Below are 21,250 nucleotides of genomic sequence, written 5' to 3'. Positions count from 1 at the left end.
CTCTGAAAGTATGTTTATTCCTACAACAGAACATTTTCTGAGTTACTATAACAAATAATTTTACTTACCATTGAACTGTGTTCCTGAACTGTACATTTCCCTACTATTGGTTTACTCACCTAAAGTATTGCTCATGTTTTCTAGTGTGTTGATTAGTTGAAACAGTATTTACTTACCTGAATACAACTTTGCCTTGTGTATATAAAATAAATGTCTACTAGCTGTTCCCGGCGTAACATAGGCCGTTCTAGCATATCTTAAAGGTCAATATCGGTCTGTAATTCAATAGGTCCCTTCTGCCCCCCCACCCTTCTAAAATATCGGAGTGAGGAGGCATTCATCCTATAGCATTTCGCTCTTCAGAGACTGAAACATTGAGCAGTCTCAACTGTTCATTCACACTGGAACTGCCGTGCCCTGTGTGAAGGGAAGTGGCGGTTGAAAAAAAAATTATTCGGAATATTTGCGATAGTAAATACCTCCCTGCTAGAGCCCTTTGGTCTTCTAGCTCCAACTCTCTGCAGATCATATGCTTTTTGCGAGCAGAGTGGGGGGTAGCTTGCTCTTCCGCAGATGCCTCGCTCTGGAATGGCCTCCCTGCCCCTCTCAGACTTGAGCCGGATCTCAAGTTCCTGAAGCTTTTCTCGTCCTCCTTCCTCTCCCCCGTCCACTGCTAACGTCCCCCTCTGCCCCATTTCACTGGCTGCCTGGTTCCTTCAGATTCATACAGGGCACCAGGCCCTCCACGACCAGTCTACCCCTGCACTGGTCTCCCTTGACCCCCCCACTCCCCTTACTTGCATTTACCCTACTGGGCTCCCTCCACCTGCACTAGCCTGGCTGAGTCTGCACCCCTTGAGCCCATCCAGACCTGTTCCTTGCACTTAGCTCTTTGACCTTCTTTCCCCTGCACTCTTTGCCGCCCCCTGGCATTTATCCACCTGGCCTTCCCTTAGCACTCGCCTAAGTCATGGGCCCTGTCTCACCTTTCCTCCCCTCCCCCCTGCCATTGCACGCTCACCACTCCGACCTGCACTTCCTTCCTCCTTAGCATTAGCGCATTCCGCTCCAACAGGCGCTTCCCCCCTTCCCCTCTCCCCCGCACTTCTTGTTACTGCACTTGTATGAGCTGAATGACAAGGCCTAGTAGAACTGTGTTTTCTTCATCCCCGTCCCTCCCCACTCCCCTTTGTCTTGTTGCGCCTTGAAACAGCATTTGCTGTATAGGTGCATTACAAATACCCAATAAATAAATATAAAATAAATAGTGGAAGATGGAGGTGGCCACGTAGAACCATGTTCATACTGTTTGTAAAAAATTATAGCCGCTGTTGAAGTGGAAGGGCACAAAGAAGTGCACCTGTGATTTGGTCATCAGAGGGCAACCTAACACTGATAAATTGCATCAGCTGAGTACGGAAACATACCCACGCGATAGACAGACATGTATAAATGTGTGAGAGTTTTAGGGCCAATGTATTTTCCCAATTCATTGCACTTAACTACAGCGCACATCCTCCTCCTAAGATAAGCCTGGCTGCTCTGCCATTCTACCAAACCTTTAGGTAGTACAGGCTTATACTAAAAGTTGGGCCGTCTGTAAGGCATGGGATAGTTTTGTAGTGTCTCACCTGTTGGTAGACTTTAGGAAAAATCCCCTAATAAATAAGGAGATAAATGACCGGAGCTAGTAACTCACCCATATCAATGTACAGCAAAGGCTTTTGTTAAGCTTCGGACCTAGATAATATTAGCCTGGGCACCCATTATAGACGATTAGTAATTAAACTCACATGCTCATGTTTTGTTTTTCAATTTCAAATTGATGTTCATTTCAGATGCCCTTGGGTTTTCTTACCAAATTGTGTTGATTGCTCTGGTGTTGTCGCCAGTGTGTACAAAGGCAAAAGCTTTGATCCAAACTGAAAGCCAGTCCAGGTTTGGAATACTTTGGATGATGTTAATGGTCATTGATGCCACTTCCGCGCCTTTCACAGAAAGGGACAGCAAACCTAGTCCAAAAACAAAGCATACATTTCACACCCGTTTGGTCGAATCACACACCCATCTTCTCCATCACCATCAATTTAAAAACACATTATAACATTGCACAAAGACAAGTGAATTTTAAAAGTGGTATGCGAGGAAAAAGCAGCTTAGAACAGGGATTTAAAGGAATTTCCTAAATTTGTTATGGAAGCTAAAGCTGTGAAGTACAAAGTGTGTGGTAAAAAACAACATATAATGCATTTGCCACCACAACATACTTTAGTCACATGGGAGAGAAATCTCTCGACTACAGCACTCAATTATAAAATAAAATAAAAACAGAAAATAATAATTCCCTAGTTAGGAAAGATAGGTTTTCTTGCCACTCTCCTGCACCCATTGACTTCAATGGGACACCATATTATCTGCAATGTATTTGTACTCCGATTTCTGGGGTGGGTGAGGTCTTTTTTAGCCTGTCTCACCTACTCAACTCATACCATTAGAAGGGTGCACTGGATAGTCCTTCAAGCTCCCAATGTAATGAAAGCTTCTCAAATGTTCTTCTGTTCTTTGTTTTGTTTTTACTTAGGAACAAAAGGCCACCTTAAGTAGTGTTGCAGGAACACATTGTGTCTCTTTAGCTTTTTCTCGTAAGTTACTTCAGTATTGTCCACTGAACAGGTTGGTGGCAATTAATCAATTTTTACTCTTTGATCGTTTAGTAATGTGCGGTGAACCAATATGTTGACCACAATAACACCTTGTTTGAGTACCATATACTCAAAATGGCATCTCCGTGTAGTTTAAGGCCTGTTCTTTGATCATCACTTTGGCAGTCTTCCTGCTCTCCCAGATCGTAAAAGCCCTTATTTGTTCATGCACTATTGTGGGGTTACTGAAAGGAGGGCTCATACCTGAACCCGATTGGGAGTGGTGGGAATGTGTGGTCCCAATACACACTCCAGCCCTAGTGATGTTATGTTACTGGCCAGATTGGGCCATTTTGAAGTACTGGCTATCGGCTATTGGACAGCCAGGGCCTGTTTGAAGGGTGGCGGCTCTTACTATTGGAGGGTTGGGATAACATTTAGTCTAAATTTAGGATACAAGGAGAGAGTCGGGAGTCTCTTACATCGGCCAGTGGAGCCAGGTATCCTATGAAGGACCAAAAGAGGGTCACTGGAGGACTGCTGCTGAGACCAGCTCTGGCTCTGCTAACCACCACGTTGCAAATCCTTGCCTTCTTAATGGTTGGTAGGATCTATGAGAAGTGCCTCCGTCTCTTGGACTAGTGGGACCAAGCCATCTGAAGTCCTTGCTTTCTTGGTGCTCAGAATAGTCACAGTGCTGCATTTCTCATACACTCTCCTGCAACTGGACAGCCTTGTTGCATGATGCCTTCGAGTAAAAGGGATGGAAACTTTGTGGCTATATTCACTACACCACAAAGTCTTATACACTGTGGAGAATGGGTCAAAGTCAACTGTTGTGCTGCTTGGTGCCTTCCGATTCAGTTTGGGGTTGAAAATGATGTTGCTCTAGTCTGCTGTTCCCAAGGGGTCCTCCTACCTCGTGGGATTCAACTTCTCCCCATCCAAGACTACCCGTTGGTTTCTGATCAGACCGTCAAAAGGAGACAAGAACCTGTGACCAAGAGTCTGCTGCATAGTCCAATGGTGAGCACCAACGATCTCTTTCTGTGGAGGTGTTGGTTTGGCTGCTCAGAGTTTAGGGGCTTGACTGCCAATATGTCTTGATGTTCATCATCTCACTGAAAAGCATTTGCAGGTTTAGTCTACCTGCAGCTACCCTTGCCTTCGTGGTGGTGTCTGGGCCTAGGAGTACTGTCTGGGATGACCTTAGACAAATGGTAGTCTGCTTTTTCTTTGCAGAAATGTTTTTCCTCCAACACCGAGACTCAAGACTTTCGGACCACTATGTCGAGCCACTTCAAGCTTATTGCGTTTATGGTCAAGCCAGTAAACCCATAGTTCTGTGCTTGAAATGCTCCACCCAAACGGTTTATAGTGATAGTTTCGAAACAAAAGTTTTGAAACCAAAGTTTCGAAAACAAAAGCTGTGACATCCTATATTTAACATGCAAAGTGCTTATCTTTCTAAACCAATCCGTCGACAATAGTCATGGACTGGTTTCAATTGAAATGCACTTTTACATGTTAAAAGTAGCATTTCAATGCTTTTTTTTTGTAACGTTGAAACGTTAGATGGAGCTGTCCAGTGCTGTAATTTCAGCACTGGACAGCTCATGTAACGTTTCAAGGTTTTAGTGTATATTGGGGGGTACCTCCTCCCAGTCCTCCCAACCCCCACGCCACCCTCCAACCCCCCAACCCTAGCCCAAGTCTCAACCCCAACCCTGACCCTGACCCATGTCGTCCGGCACTTTCACATTTTTTTCAAAGAAATTGTCATTCGAAAGAATGGCATTTCAATAAAGAAAATTCGAAAGCTTGCCTTTCGAAACATTTACGTTCGATAAAATGACTGGACACCACCCAAACCTGTGTGACTAGGGTTACTTACCTGTAACACACATCTAGACAGTGTATAGATCGGGATGGACTTTAAAGAATTAAGTTTTGAAAGCTTGCGATTCGATTGAACTGTGAAAATACAAGGCAGGTAATCCATTTTGTGCTACCACTCTGTGTTGACATGTGTATATTTTTCTTTGTTTACTTTGCAGTGTGTTTGAATTTAACGGGGGTTCTGCTTGGCAGCAAACTGAAGCTCTGCCACTTCCTGACGGTCACTGCCATGGCAACCAGACAACATCCAAATTAGAGAAATCCACCCACATCATACACCAAGTTGATCTTGTGCTCACAAAACTGGGCTACTACGCAAGCCTACTTCTTGGACTGCCACTCTATTCTTTTGCTCCCTTCTACAAAGCCCTCAACTTGATGTGCATCCTTTTCAACCTAACCAGATCCTCCCCAACATCTGCCAACCACCACGGCGGTGGATGGTTTTTCATGCAAAAGAACAAGTTACTTAATGTTCTTTCAATTGGATGATCCTCCCACGTATTCCTCATTTTATGATAATTATCCTTCCAGCTTATTACAGGGGATACTGTGTGCAGTCTTGTCAAGTCAATGTCCCTCGAGGGCCTCCGACTGTCGATGTCATCGATACAAGTAGCGCACGCAGCGCCCGTTGGCTTCAGTTCTGCTTTTCCCCCTCCTGAAGAGGAATTACCAGGCGTACCATAGACCGTAGGCTACAAGAAAGCAGAAAGTTTAAGAAACAGTAAATTGTACAGCACGGTAGGCTGGGAGGAGCGATGAGGAATATGTGGGAGGAACATCCAATGGAAAGAACGTGATCAGGGGTAAGTAACTTGTTCTTTGAATGGATTGTGTCCTCCCACGTATTCCTCATATTAAGATAAAAGCAGTAATAATTTGGTGGTGGGAGTACGAATAAAATTTTGTTCTAATCATGGACCGAATGAAGGACCGTTTTTTTGCAAATTGTCCTCCCTGACTAGAAGATGAATCCAGGCAGTAATGGCTCACAGAAGTGTGAACAGACAAGTGGCCGCTGAACAAATGTCTTTGATTGGGACACCTCTGAAGAGCATCAGAGGTTGACAACATGCCCCTTGTGGCATGTGTTCTTAGGCCTTTCGGCGGGTCCTTGCCTGCTAATTTAACATTCACCAATAGCCAGGATGATCCATCTGGATATGGTTTGTTTTTTAACAGCTAGGTGTAATTTAGAGCCAGTATAGACAATGTATAATTGGTCATTTTGGCGAAATGTAGCCATTCTAGATATGTAAAAACAGAGCCCTTTTTGGGTCCAGTCTATGTACTTTCATCCTCCTTTCCCAGATGGGGAGGTGGATAGAAAGTTTGCAAAATTATTTTTTGCAACTAGTAGCAGTCAGGGACTACCTTAGGTTAAAAAAAGAAGGTTTCACCTTGAGTACAACCTTGTCTTTATGGAAAACAGGATGTGGAGTTTTGCAGGAAAGAGCCTGCAACGTGCGTACCCTGCGGGCTGACGTTATTGCAATAAGCAAAACAGTTTAGAATGTTAAGAGTCTTAATGGGTATGAGTGTAAAGGCTCAAACGGAAAGTATGTTAGAAATCTTAACACCAGTTTGAGATCCCATACAGGGACATTTATTGGAATTGGTGGAAATACATTAGTACGACCTTTTAGGAATTGAACAATCAGAAGGATCTTAAAATGTGAATCCTCCTCTGAAGAGTGCTTGAAAATAGATAGCGCTGCCAGGTAACCCTTTATTCTTCCAATCTGAAGACCCAGATTTGCCAAATGTGTTAAGCAAAGTTTGTATGCAGTGCCCTCTGGGAACACTACAAACAACTCCAACTACAGGTATAGGAAACCCAACCTTTGGTATAAGCTTATACTACACAGTTTTGGTAGCGTGTTGAGCAGCCAGGCTTATCCCAAGAGGGGTCAATTTGAGCTATATAGGAATTACACAGAGATTGACACTGATAAGTATTCAAATAAACACGTACACTCAAGGTTTCTTGAATAAACAATTATTAATTTATCAGTCAGTTAGAATAAGCCTTCTTCAGAAGGGAGCAATATAATAGTAACACACACATACACTTCAATACTGTACACTCTTAGTTTCTAAATCAGTTAAGACACTTTTGGGATGGCCCACAGACACAACCTACACCCTCAGGTGACTTCAATAGCTAGGGTGCTGGGGACATTAATATCTTACTGTTGGCATTTAGAATACGGTTATAAGCGGGTAAAAGGAAAATGTTATTAGAACAACAAGAGATCAAATATTCTTAAGCAGGAAGATACTTTTTGATCCCCATAGCAGAGTCATTCAGTATAACAAGCTAGGCCAAAAGTCTTATATAGGATGAAGCACTTCTGGTAGGTAAGTAGAAAAGTCTTTGCACAATGTTTTAGAAGTCTTTGAAGAAAAGAAGAATCAAATGTAGGGCCACAAGCCGTTCGACTTTTGAAGGGGTAGAAGATGCAAGCAACTCTAGAGCAAGAGGTAAATTCTCTCAGACTTTGTACAGTGCCTTTGAATTGAAGAAAAAGTGCAGCAGATGACTTCTGTTCCTGTGCAGCTCTGCAGAGCTCACTGTTCCTGGGCCACAGTCGTGGGGACAAGCGGGAGGACTTCTGGGGACTCTTGCACTGCAATGGGACGGTCACCGCAACTGGCAATCTTCAAATCAGTGGCTGTTCAGTGTTTCAGCTTCTTGCGTCTACCACAAATAGCAACACAGCGGTTCCTGGCTGTCGAGATGGACTTTCCTTGCTTCTGGAGTCCCGCACTCTGTTGAGGGGGCTCAGGCTCGGTCAGTCCTGCTTCCTGGGAGTCCAGAGGATCTTCCTGGAGCTCTAGGCCAGCTTAAACATTCTGGTATTCCTCTCCCTGGCTAAACTGTTTCCAGCAGCACTCTGCAGATATTCAACCATCCCCGAGATGGATGTCCAGGTGGCTTACTTTGGAGTTGATTGGTCCCACCAACTCAAGGGGAGAAGTTGTCCTTGCAGGGGTTTCTCTGTCAATCCGAATTTGGAGTTTCAGCACAGCAGCAGGGCTTCACTGGGCAAATCAACGGTCCAGGAGTTGCAGCAGGCGTCTTCTTCAAGTTCTTCTTCGGTTCCTTTGTCCAGTCGTCGACTATGCCTTTCAAGCCAAAAGCCTCGCCTTTTATACAGTTCTCTCCCATTCATTCCAGCCTAGCTGTCAATCGCCCAGCAAGATGGCTGTCCTTGCCGGACAATCAGCCGGTCAATCACTTCAGAGTGCATTTGGGTCTCCTAGGAGACTAAGCACGGAGTTTCGGGCACATCCCTCATTTCCTGCCTACCCCAGACACCCTGGAGCCAGAGGCAGGCTTCACTCGTGAATCCAGATGAAGGCAAAGCGAACAATGGGGCCAAACCTGGTTTGTCGCGCAGAGTAAATCTTAAGGACCTTGCCACAAAGAAATGGTGAAAAAAGAAGACTGGGACCATTTTGATAAAAGAACAAGTTACTTACCAATTGGTAACGTTCTTTCGATTGGATGCATCTCCAACGTAGTCCACATCTTTGACATGTAATGTCCACAGCTGTGTACTTCAGAAACTTTTTCGGCAGAGGGCGTCCTGCGTCAATGGCGTCGGGTCCATGTCCCTCAAAGGCCTCCGTCGAAGGCAACGTCACCGGATGTTATAAATAGGACACACGGCGCCCGTAGCCGTTTATTCCTCCATAACTTGTGACATGCATATATTCAATGCCTGCTTGACTGCACATAGCCTTGCGGAAACGTAAGCTGCAATCGCATAGGAAATTCTTCAGAGGGGCAGGCTGGGAGGGCGATGTGGAATACGTTGGAGGAACATCCAATCGTAAGAACGTTACCAGTTGGTAACTAACTTGTTCGTCGAATGGATTGTGTCCTCCAACGTATTCCACATCTTTGACAGACTCCCAAAGCAGTGCCAGAGAATGGAGGAGTACCCAAATCAGATGGCAGAATAAAGAACCGCTTTATCAAAGGCCATATCTTGACCATGGATTGTATCCAGGGAGTAATGTTTAACAAAGGTGTGGATAGAAGCCCATGTGACCGCATCACAAATATTCCTAATAGGAACTCCCTGCTGCAGGGCTATGGAAGTAGCCACGCCCCTAGTTGAATGAGCTTGCAGCCCTTCAGGGGGGTCCTTGCCCGCAAAACGGTAACATTCAGTAATGGTGAGGATAATCTGCCTGGACAAGGTCTGTTTTGTAATAGCCTGGCCCAATCGGTGACCAGCATACCCCACAAAGAGTTGATCGTCCACTCTGACCCTGGACATCCTAAAAAAGCTCAGAGCTCTCCTAGGGTCGAACCAATGAAGTCGCCCCTCTTCTTTACCAGGATGAGGAGGATAGAAAGAAGGAAGAACCACTTTCTGGCTCAAATGAAAATCAGACACTACCTTAGGTAGAAAGGAAGGACATACTCAGTACAACCCTATCCTTGTGGAACACAGTAAAGGGCAGCTTAGATGAAAGTGCCTGCAATTCACTCACTCAGAGCGAAAGTAACCGCAACCAAGAACACGGTCTTGAAGGACAATCTCAAAAGAAAAGAGTGCAAAGGTTCAAACGGAGCACCCATGAGAAGTTAAAAAACCAAATTCAGATCCCAAACCGGTACCTGGAAAGGGGACGGCGGGAACACATTAGTGAGACCTTTAAGAAATTGGGAAATCAAAGGAATCTTAAATTAAGAACATTCTTCAGACGAGCTCTTGAAGATAGACAGCGCCACCAGGTAACCCTTAATGGTTCTATTTGACTGTCTCCAGAAAAGACAGGAGCCACCTCAGGGTCAAAATCGAAGTCTGACCTCTCCTCCTCCTCCTCCTCCTCATAAATATCATACAGAGGGAGGTATAAATCCTGCCTCGGGGCAGAAGAGTGTCTGGAGTCCATAACAGGCCTTACAGACTTGGAAGTAGCCTTCCTTGGAGGATCCACAGTAGTAGGGATCTCCACCAGTATATATTGGCCAAAAGGCCCCAAAGGCGTCTAACGCTTCGGCGCCGAGAGCGCAGACGGCTTCGACAAAGGCGCCGAAGGCAAAGCTTTGCCGCCGGTATCCGACGGAGAGCCCTTAGCAGGTTTCTCCGGTCTCGCTGGAGACAGGGACCAAGACCTGCAAGCACGTCTCTTGCGACCATCCTGAGCCTTGTCCGAACAGGACCTCAAAGGTTCCCGATGAGTCGTGGCGAGGACCCGAGCCCGAAGGCGTGCGAGCCACAGACCTGACTGGAAACATTCACCCATTGCCTCCTTACCATACTTGATTGCCAGGAAGCTGTCCCTTTCCTCTCCTTCTGGGATGTGGTCAGCTGCCATAGCTACTGAGTCCCACAGAGTAAACGTAAACCTTCAAAAGGTTTAAGTTACATTAGTTGACTTTAATGCCATTCTGCGAGCAGTAAATACCTTTCTCGCTCAGGCATCCACGGTTTTCCCCCCCATATGGAGGGATGGCTGGGTATGCTGACTGCTTGTTAGATGTAGCAGACTGAACCACCAAACTTTCTGGTGTTGGATGTTCAGTCAGATACTCTTGGTCACGGTTTGTATTCACTGCAGCCGCAGTCTCTGGTGTCTCCCAATTTGCAGAGACCCTTTTTTGTAATGCAGTGTGAAATGGCAAAATTGGATCTTTCTGGGGACCCTGATCCAAGATATCTGTCATGTCATCCTGCTCAAAAGAAGTAGTAGGCCTGCTCCAGCCTAGAAATTCTATAATCTTACTCAGTTTCCTATATAGCATGTTCAGTAGGATCTGGTTTGCCAAATTCTAACTCGGAAGAGGTATCTAACCCACTGGCCGACTGAAAGTTGTCATAAGTCTTTTAATCTAGACTCAGAGTTCATCTGACACATTAGGGGTGCAATATTGTAACCCAAATGGTGGTGTGTTATTATCTGAAGGTTAATTATCTTCAAAGATGGCTGTTGAAGACTAAAAACAATCTTTTTTGGGCAAAGGTTTGAAAACCTTTTCCTGGACTACCACTGGTTCCGACAATCTCAAAGTAGTCGTCAACAAGGACTTCGAAGTCAATACTAGTGTGGACGGCTCCGATGCAGAAAGTGTCACCGAAGGCTTCAACGTTGTCGACTTCTTATGCTTCTTCAAAGGAACCCTCGATCGACTGGATTCCTGACTTTTCTCGATGCAGAACCGGCTTACGGCTCGGTTTCGAAGATTTTTTCAACTTCCCTTTGTCATCTTTTTGCAGACCGACAGGAGCATGGGCTTTCTGCTTGTCCTTCGAGAGTGTGGGAGTTTGGGGGGGGGGGGCGTTGAGGCCGCATTTCCTAAGATTTTGAGAATTTCATTACGATACGCATCCAATTTTGCTGGGGATTCTGATTTAGTCAAACACTTTATTACCTCAGCCGAGGAATCACTGGAAGTCGAAGGTGACCTATGACGCAGACGAAAACGAGACCGTTCAGATTTGTTACGTCGAGAAGGACCCTTCAACTCAGTCTTTCTTTTTGAACTCGTAGGGGACTTCGAAGGCAACCTCCCCACCGCCAATTTAACTTTACGCTCCCTGATAGCCTTTTCGGTCATCGCCTGACAGGAGCCACAGTCGGAGGTACGGTGACCGATACCAAGAAACCACAGACATATGCTGTGGGGGTGGGGGTCCTTGATCGACCTCTTTCGATCCACAGACTTGACACTTCTTGAAGCCAGTCTTAGGCGTTGATAGACCCGACGGGGAAGACATTTTCTAAACAAAAATAACAACCAAGAAATTTCACAGAAGAACCGAAGCGCGCCGTAATTCTTCGAAGCGTTAGCTCGGAAAAACTGAACTGTAGCCAACGGGCGCTGCGTGCCCTACTTATGACTGATGAGGACATCGACAGTCAAACAGAGGCCCTCACGGGACATCAACTCAACGAGACGGCACACAGCGCCCCATTTCAAAAATACATTTCCGAAGCAGTTGAAGCTGGAAGGATAATTATCATAAAATGAGGAATACGTGGGAGGACACAATACATTAGAAATTGATCTTTTTGCAGCTACTCATCTATAAAACTATCCAGGGTCTCCCCTCCCCGTCCCCAACTACCTCGCTGAAAGAATCTCACTGTAGTCAGCCCCCCAGACTCTTCACACTTTTACTCCTACGATACATCAGGAACTGTTGATCACAGGTCACGTTGACCAAAATGTATTAACTAGGCAAGATGGGATCTTGCAACACTGATTTTTCGGGTTCTTTGTTGCACTGGTTGCTATACACCGTTATGGAATATTGCTGTAATGTAGGCTTGCACATCAGCTCTTCAATAAAAAATGTATTTTAAAAAGTTGCCGGGGCACTACAATCAAAATGAACTGACTGAAAAGGGGTTGGAATTTTTTTCTTTTTGAAGAGCAACACTCGAAGTAACATCAATGTGAAATTATTCTATTTCTCTCCAGGCTTGCCGAACCTTGGAATGACCAGATGTTACTCTAATGCTACATCTCTGCTCCCATCCGAACACAACAGAATTTGTGGATGTGTCTACTTCACTCAGCCGCTCAGGTTACCGTACTTCATTTAAGTGACTTTCAAATACAGTAAAAAGCACACCAAAAAACCCTCCAAAGACAGTAGCCAGAAGTCAAAGAATTTTACAGATTGCACTACTCAAAATAAGGCTCCCAGAGAATGAAAGTCATGTTTTCTTAATCTTCCCTTTCCTGGACCATCTGGACCATCTTCTTCCATATCAATCCCACCACACCCTTTTCCCAGACTGGGAGGTCACTGATCTGACTGTTGGTTGGATGGAAAATAGAAGGTAGAAGAATTCTACATGGCTTCTTACACTACTATTAACTATGCTTTTGTTTTGCTCATGGAAGTCAATTACTCACAAAATGAAAATAATAAAATAATCAATTGTGAATTAGTTAATACATCTGCATGCAAAGTGTATTCTCAGGGGTCACGAGACAGCAGAACAGGGGGATGAAGTAGTTGGAAAAATAAGTATGCGGAATGAGGCTGCACATTAGCTCCATCTGCATCTCAAAGAGATTTCACTAAAGAGCTGACAGAGCAGACTTTAGGTCCTTATAGGAATATGTTAAGCACCCCAACACATTTCAGAATCTACAGTAGAAACATACTGAAACTAGGAAGGCAATGGACAAGGTTTCTTTTCCGATGTTGCGCATGTACACAATGAATGGCTTCAAATAGGTACCTAGTATGGCATCAAGGGCCAGCGGGCATTGTCTCAGCACTTCCTTGTAACTGGTAACTGAAGATCGTTCCTGGCCTGCTTTCTTGTACAAATTTGCCAACATCATGTTAATCTACAATACAAAACAGAGATCTTTAAGATTATCTTCTAACAGAATGTGGAACTGGCTGCAGTAGGATAGCAATAAGTCATATTTGATTCATGGACACCATAAAACATGTCACTCAGTGTACAGCACTCAGAAGGCTATTACAGATGAAATATTAAAATGTGTAGCAGCGACAGAAGTGGGATATTTATGACATTATGGGGATAATTTATTAAAGAGTTTTAATGCCCAACTTTCCATATCACTATGGGAGTTCCCTACCTAACAAACTCACTAAAGGTGCTCGTCAGTCGGTCGCAGAAGTCCAGAAATAAATAGGTCCTCTGTCAAAACTATCCTAACTGACCCTACCACTATTTAAACTAACTTAGGCTTGGGGAATGATGCTCTTCCCCTTAGAAACTGGTAGTATCATTCTGTCCTTTAATATATGATTTTCAAATATCTTGTTATTTTCTTAATCAGCCTCTGTAATTTTTCCAACGGCTCAGGCAGTCTCTTTTCCCTCTTGGGACCGCCTTTGTAGACATCACATATTTCACTTCCTTCACTGTATCTTTCGCTATACACTTGTTTATATTCCTGGTTGAAGGGTTGTTTCTGCCTCACTGGAGAATGGTTCACTCCAGGTGGGTCTTTCTCACCTTGTATCTGTGGCACAACTTGTAGCAGTTTCTTAGCTAGGATTTGGATTCTAAAATTATCACATTCTGTGTTCGATTTAGAATCACTTCCCTTTTACCAGGGTATGGTTTGAGCTTTCAAGCTATCACTCTTTGTGTTTATTTCAGATTCTTTTGCCAGGGTAGCGAAATCACCATTTCCTCCCTCACAATATTGGCTTTCTCAATGCTCTCCCCTCTTTGCTTTTCACTATTTCTCTTGACTTGTTGTAAGATAAATGGTGCTTTCGAATTGATTCGGAGACTAATTGGATCCATAACATAAGGATCCCCTCCTTGAGGCCACCGGCAAATCCCGCACTCCCAGTTACCTTCCTCTTCATTAGAGAATGTCTTCTGGAGTCGGGTACCTGTCAGTTATCCACCGCTGACATTCTAACCTTCGCGGATAGAGGTTTTCTCATGGTTCCCTGTTCTCCGTTGGCTTTTCGCCTCCGTGTTCCGGTCCTGGAACGTGAGACCGGACTGCTTCTGGCTCCCACTCTACAATAGTTCTGGTAACAATACTTGGACCACTGGTCCACCACCATTGGTGTTCGGGCTCCTGCCCTACGGAATTCTCTCATTGCAGCTACACCGCAGCCTTGGCGTTCCACTCATTCTGCTCGAGTGAGTTTGAAACTCGCTGGCTCTCAGCTTCCTGCAGGTGTTGTGTCTCTCTGGGCCTTCCCGTCACGACGTCTGCTTTCCTTTCTCTCTCCCTATCTCTACATTACTTGATGTTAAGTTTTAAGACATATTTTTCTCAGTGGATTGGTAAATTCTATTTAAAGTGACATCAGCTTATTCATCAAAATAATGGTATCCTGTAGAGTTTCTCTGTCTCAGTTTGTAAAGAGATTTCCTGGGTTTGAGAACATCTCATGTATGCCATAGGTGTTGCCACTACAAGTAGTTCCACACAGGAATGGGAGTCCTTGTCCCAAAAAGGAGAGACTCTTAAGGTGAGCTCCCACTTGCTGCTACCCCCAAGGAGGGTATTGGAGAGCTCGGCCCCTCCCTAGCCTCACAAGAAGGGACTCCCCCATGAGAAGTGGCAAATTCCCTTGATTCGTCAGATTGCCTTTCTGAATCTCTGCAAGGCAGATCCTGGGCTAACTGAAGTCTCACAACTGAGTATTATAGTCATTGACCACCAATATTTTGAGACCAATCTTTAAAGTGTTAAGTGTTGCTAAACATCTTCACATCCATTTATGGTGACTCCTTCCAAAGGTTGTCCTTCTTTGAAAAAGGAAAACAAAAATTCCTTCATTTAGCAGAAACTGGTAGCCTGTTTACAACAGGCACTCAGATTTTCTACATGTAGGGCTATACAAATGCATTTCCTGCTGACTGAGTTGATGTTATTCATACCATTTTCTGCACACACACCAACTTGCACTGATAAAAGTATATTTTAGAAATAGGAAACAGACAATTACTTTTTGTTGGCAAAGGGACCCAAAATGTGTAAACACAAGGTGAAGTTAAGAAAGCAGCTTGTGCTATGTGCAATTCAAAAGGACTACAAATGAAAGGAAGGCCTCACGCTTATATGAAAGGGGAGCTTGTCAAAGTTTCCTGTGTCAACACTGGTATGTGATACAACCAAAAATAGAGAGTCTGCAGGCAATGACCCATGTGGATGGAGTAAGGCCAAGGATCCTGGACTAGGTCAGAGGATTCGAAGGGCAACAGTGGCCATGCAAAAGGTGTAACTCATAATTCTTTATTCTTGCCAGGTAACACAGAAACAGGTACACAGACATCGAAGATGAGGGATTTGGTGCTTGACAATCACAAAAATACGTCCATAATTCATGAACATGGTAATTAAGTACACAATGCTAAAAGATAAGTAAAGCAATATTGACACATACAGAAAGAACAAGGCCTCCTAAAATGTTTGGCAGCATATTTGGAGTCCATGTGACTCCAGGGGGGGTTTCGGTGGATTTTCCTGCAAACGGTAATGTTGTACAGTAAATTTGCTTAGGTTTGGCAGTAAGGTGGCAGATTTACATCCACCTTTTTTTTGCTGGAGGTAAAACATCCACCTTATCGTCAAACCATTAGAACATGGTGTAGTAATTCGGCATCATCGTACTTGTCATAAGACCTACAGTTTGGTGTTGCCCACTGGAACACACCCCCCACTTTATAACTCACAGTTCAAACACACCAACAATAACCTAAAGTGGGAGCAAAAGAAATTAAAATATTACTTATGCCTTACAGGGTTTAAAAAAGGTACACCAGCAGAAGCTCTACAATGTCCAAGTAATGTAACACAAGTATATTACTTTTATGATACTTTGCTATAGTACAAACAGTTCTCCTTTAGGGAATAAAGGGCTCAATGCAGTGAAAGTCCTAGAGTTGGTGAAATATGTTCACATTATATTCAAGTTAGTTTTCCTGGGTAGGTAAGCGGAAGCTGCATATTCTATTCATCAAGGGAGATGGCAGACATGATACACAGACTTGGGTTCTAAAGGTTAGACTCGGTACAAGCAATAGTGGACCTTAAACCTCTATAGATTTACAGGGACACAGTTGGCTCAAAACAGTTATTTACCCCCTGTCCCTCAAACTCCAAATTAACAAACAAACAACTTTAAGTGAGTGAGGACTGTTGGGGACAATAGTTCTCATTGAGCGTGGCAGATCAGATCCCTGGGTCAGGGGTGCAGGACCCAATTTCAGAGTCTGGCTTGGATCCGGCTAATCAGTGGTTTGAATTTTCCATGATCCGATTCATCGTTTTCTAGCTATGCCAACATGCTGGAACTCAGGATTCCAACAATGAAGAACCTCTCCCTCAGCGACGTTTACAGCACCTCAGAAATCATTAAATGGAAGATGCAACCGAAGAGAACCCCAAACACGGTCAGCAAGCACAATGCAGCCACATTTTGGAAAGCTTTGAAGACCTTCCTTTACCTGATGTGTTCCATTTGAATACATTCTTGTTAACCCTCTACGAAAGCTCCTCCCAACTCAGTGCCAGGATACCCTCGGGTGACATTGCGCTCTACAAGCCAATGTTAACAGAACACACGATACAGACTACTCCGGCAGTCCTCGCTCAATGAAAAGCATCAAGAATATGACCTGGCCCCAATCTCACAACAAGGAGGTCTGGGAACACCTTAATGACCATGAAGGATAATGTTTTGTTTTAAACTTTCCACTCCTTTCTGAACTGTATGCTTTTGGTAATCCATTCTTTGCGATTGTTGGTATCTCTGCATTGTTGCTTCAGTAATGAATCGTAATTGCTTCAAGGTCTTAACATACATTCATTATTGAGTTATCCATTTCTGAGTGCCATTTCACTACATAGCGAGGGGTTTAAAATCCGTTTTCTCTTATTTGGGGAGGGAAAGTATGATTTAAATTCCGTTTTCAGTTTCTAATTCCTGAGTACCTGTGGCTCTTTGTATCCACTCAATCGATCATTGGGGGTTTGAGGGAACATTGCAGGGGGAAATTCTAACCTGGGTGCTATCTGTCCTAAATCAAAAGTGCTCCTACCCTGTTGTGCTGTGTATATGCTCCACCAAAAAGACAAACTGCATTGCTCACATTCTCATTGTTAGCATCACCCCATTGGTGATTGCTGCCCCATATTACAAAGTGTGTGATTTCTTTAGAATTTTAAATAAATAAATATTGCATTTGACCAACCAGCCTGGTTCATGGTCCATTGTGACCCAGGGCATTTGAAAAGGGAGCGTGATACGAGTGGTGTATCATCCCAATATTGAATCCACATAAATAAGGAGGAAAGCTCTTCAGTTAGGTGCTACATACTAGGCCGAGACCAAGGTGTGCGTGTCGCCTGATTGAAATCCTTAACAGTTAGCAAATAGGCTACGTGGTCTAGTTGATAAATCCTTTGTCCAGAAAATAGAGGGTGAAGGTGGGGAATATAAAGTTAAGAAAGGTGAGATATGCGAGAGATTCAGGAGATTCTACGAATCTCTATATAGGGAAGACCAATTCCCAACATTTGAAAATATGGATAGATTTTTTGATACAATTACTCTACCAAGGTTGTCTGACGACCAAGCCACGACTGTTGATGGTCCCATCACGGGGGAAAAAATATTGACAGGAATCACCAGGATTAGATGGTCTTCCGGTTGAGTCTTACCGGGCTCTGTCTCAAGTATTGGCGCCATTCTTATGTACACTATACAATGGTTTCATGTCTGATGGGACTGTATGTCCCACAATGAAAGAGGCTTGCGTTGTGGTGATCCCGAAGGCAGGCAAAGACTAAAAAATTTGAAAACTACAGATCGATATCATTATTAAATGTTGACCTTAAATTATTTACTAGAAAATGCCTAATCGGCTTGATAAGTGCATTGGTGATTTGATCAGTCGTTGCCAGGTTGGCTTTATGCGTGGTAGATCTATGACCATGTAAGGACACTAATAGACATAATGGCACTACCGAAGGAAAAGGTTCTGAACACAATTTTATGGATGCGGAAAAGGCTTTCGATAGGGTCAATTGGGCCTTTTTGGACCACACACTTAGGAAAATGGGTTTTGGGGACACTTAAGGGTTATCAAAACACTGAACTCATCTATTAGTGCCAGAGTCTGGGTCAACTGCGTTATGTCCTCCCCATTCCTTCTGTCCAGAGGTACCAGACAGGGCTGCCCGTTATCACCATACCTGTTTAACTTAGCACTGGAACCGTTGATTGCATATATAAAACAAGAGCAGAGTCTTCATGGGCTCAAATTTGGGGAAAGTGAAGTTAAAATCTTGTGTTATGCGGATGACATGACTATTATCTCGTCAAACCCGCTAGAAGGGTGCGAGAAGCTTCAATGTATGTTCAAGGAAGTGGGATCATTATCTGGCCACAAGATAAACTGGGAAAAGACCGTGGTTTTCCCTCTGGATGTTGGACAACGTAGGAATGTTAAAGGTTCCTTGAATTGTCAATGGGAGACACGAGCAATGAAGTATTTAGGAATTTACATGGTCCGTGACCTGAAAAAGATGGCAGAATATAATATTTCTAAAATTTTAGAGAAAATCCGGAGATATATATTGAAATGGGGTCGCTTAACACTGGGGCTGTGGACAACAATTAATGGCATAAAAATGGTTCTTTTACCGAAAGTGCTTTACATTATCCAATCTGTCCCCCTGAAATTCACCAAGAAAGCTATTGGTAGTATCAATAAGGTCCTTCAGGAGTTTCTTTGGGGGGGGAGGGGGGGTAACAGACCCAAGATTCCTAGGCACGTTTTAACACGCTCTGTGAAGGAAGGAGGATTTGGGTACCCCAAACGAATCACTTATTGCACTGGGTTTGTTCTAAAAATAAAAAATTAAATTAAAAAAAATCAACATACTATTTTTACGAAGTTAGCAAATATGTCCCTTACTGGCAGATTGAGAGTGAACAATTCTCGCCTTATGCTCCATGTGATATGTACTCTTATGTCCAAGATGCCAAATTCTACGGTGAGATTACCCGCTATGTTTACAACTAGAGAGGCCTTACAAAATGTTATGACAAATGGAGGGGAAAACATCTGGATACACTACGATGCATCTCTATGGCATAATGCAGGGCTACAAATAGCGAATAGGACTTTATGCTGGCAAAGTTGGATCAGAAAGGGCATATTTAGAATACGCGATATCTGGGAGGGCGGTCATATGATCTGCAAAATCAGGGCTGCAGAGTTTTCTCCACTCCGGTCTCCAATGAAACTGAGGCCATCAGTTGTCCTCCCCATCAGACCAGACAATTTACCGCTGCCAACCTGCTTTGCGGATCATCCTGAGTTTTCCCAATCATTGCTGAGAACCAGGTACAACGTTCATCTATTTATTTACATAGATGAGCTAGCCAACATTGACATCTATGATTAACTTCCTTCACCTGACTATTGCAGGTTCTTTTGGTGCATTATTTTGGTCACCTGGCGCTTTACATTAGGGACCAACGTCCACAACCCGAGAGCGCCAAATCACTAACTAGCGGTATGTTAGCATGTTTTTCTTATCTAGAGTACAGGCAACTATTATGGCAACACACACTTATTTTTATCCTGTTCATATTGTTTTTAGATGTTTTGAACAGCACCTCATGTACAATTCTTTGCACACCAGACTGTCTTTTCAAGTGCCTGTTCTGTTTTTATGTCAGTATTTCTTAATCAGAATACATTTTGTTTTTCTTACATTTTGAGTGTTCACCTAGTGTGATCTAATGTTTCCCACTAGACTCTAGCGCTTGAAAGGAGAGGTAGCTCCGACTCATTTTTCTTGCTACTTCCTACTAGAAGGACAACGGCCAGAACTAAAGACCCACAGCCACTGGCTGGTCCCCCCCCCCGGGGGTCATGACAAAGGGGGTGGGAGTTGGCCGCAGAGAGTGTGGGGCTACGCAACTTACAAGGAATCTAGGCAGGAAAAGCTGTTGGAGGGCTCGCTACCGCCTGACCCCCCGTGCCCCCTGCATCACCCGCAGAGGAACAGTGAGCACCTGGGTATAAATGGACTAGAGAGCAGCCCTACACCAATTTCAATACTTGTGTCACACCCCAGACCCACGAGAAAAACATGGACTCCAGCAACCAAATGTCCACTAAGAAATACATAGCTTCCCTGATGGAAGAAATTAGGGGCATGAGAGTGGACATAGGGGTAAACTGGACAAGTTGAACCTGCAAGTGGACAGCATGGATGACAGGTTGCAACAAGTAGAGAATAACCAGTCTTCCTTGGATGTTCTGGAAACCCAGATGGACATGAGAATTGCCGAACTGGAAAGGAGAGTCGGAAATCACCTTGAAGATGGATGACTTCGAAAAACAGGGAGAGGAGAAACAACCTATGCTTTTTTGGGATTCCGGAAAGAGAAGTGAAAGAGTGACATCAAGAGGGCAATACACGAAGTGGCAAATGCCCTATTTGAGGATGACTCAATAGACAAGCCCAGAATAGACAGAGCCCACAGGGCCGGTGGTGGCGCCAGAGTCCCGAGATCAGTGCTCGCGTTCACCACAATCCCAAAAAAAGAATTATGAAAAAACAGAATTCTGGACAAAGCACGACAGAAAGGGACGGTGACCCAGGAAGAGGCAAGGATCACACTCTTCCAGGACCTGTCCTCCTATACCTTGGCGAGGCGCAGGCTGTGCAGCCCACTGACCAAATGGCTGAACGAGAAGAGTTTGCTACAGGTGGGGGTTCCCTTTCTCCATCTCATTCGAGAAAGACCGGTTTAAGTACCATCTGATCATGGAAGACGAAATACAACGAGCCACGGAAGAATTGGTGGACTCTCAGGATAAAAGGCCCGTCGACAGAATCTCCCCAGGGAAGAGCAATGGTGCATGAAGCATTCCAACAAGAGACGCATGCCAGGATCACAGAAGTTCCAGAAGCTCAACAATCCCCCGAAAGGATCCTCCTGAATGTCACGGAAGAACCATCCTTACTTATCCTTTTTCAGTCTTTTTGCATCCAAGCGAAGCCTGGTGGGGTTGGTGGTTGTGGTTGAGACCAGAATGGTAGGGTGGAGGCGCAATCTTTCACCAATAGGGGGTGGAAGAGGAGACTGTTGCGGGGGTGGAGCGGTATGTCTGAAAACACAGGGGGCAGTTTCTTTTTTTGGGGGATGCAGGTGGTCGTCAAGTTCATAGTAGTAATCGAGATGTTCCTAGCG

General features: G+C 44.3%; 1 protein-coding gene across 2 annotated transcripts in view; it reads right to left on the bottom strand.

Moving 5' to 3' along the window:
- Nucleotides 1-21,250, bottom strand: part of ANAPC7 (anaphase promoting complex subunit 7) — a 588,909-nt gene that overhangs the window by 336,322 nt on the left and 231,337 nt on the right. For both annotated transcript variants that reach the window (XM_069619555.1, XM_069619554.1), the window contains exons 4-5: nucleotides 12,765-12,876; nucleotides 1,859-2,012 (exon numbers count right to left, since the gene is read on the bottom strand). In XM_069619555.1, the coding sequence (XP_069475656.1) occupies nucleotides 1,859-2,012; nucleotides 12,765-12,876 (266 nt within the window). The remainder of the gene's footprint in view (nucleotides 1-1,858; nucleotides 2,013-12,764; nucleotides 12,877-21,250) is intronic.

This window comes from Ambystoma mexicanum, chromosome 10, assembly GCF_040938575.1.
Source record: "Ambystoma mexicanum isolate Mex_15411 chromosome 10, UKY_AmexF1_1, whole genome shotgun sequence".
Lineage (NCBI taxonomy): Eukaryota > Metazoa > Chordata > Amphibia > Caudata > Ambystomatidae > Ambystoma > Ambystoma mexicanum.
The sequence above is the reverse complement of the archived record's forward strand: the minus strand, read 5'-3'. Positions and strand labels throughout refer to the sequence as shown.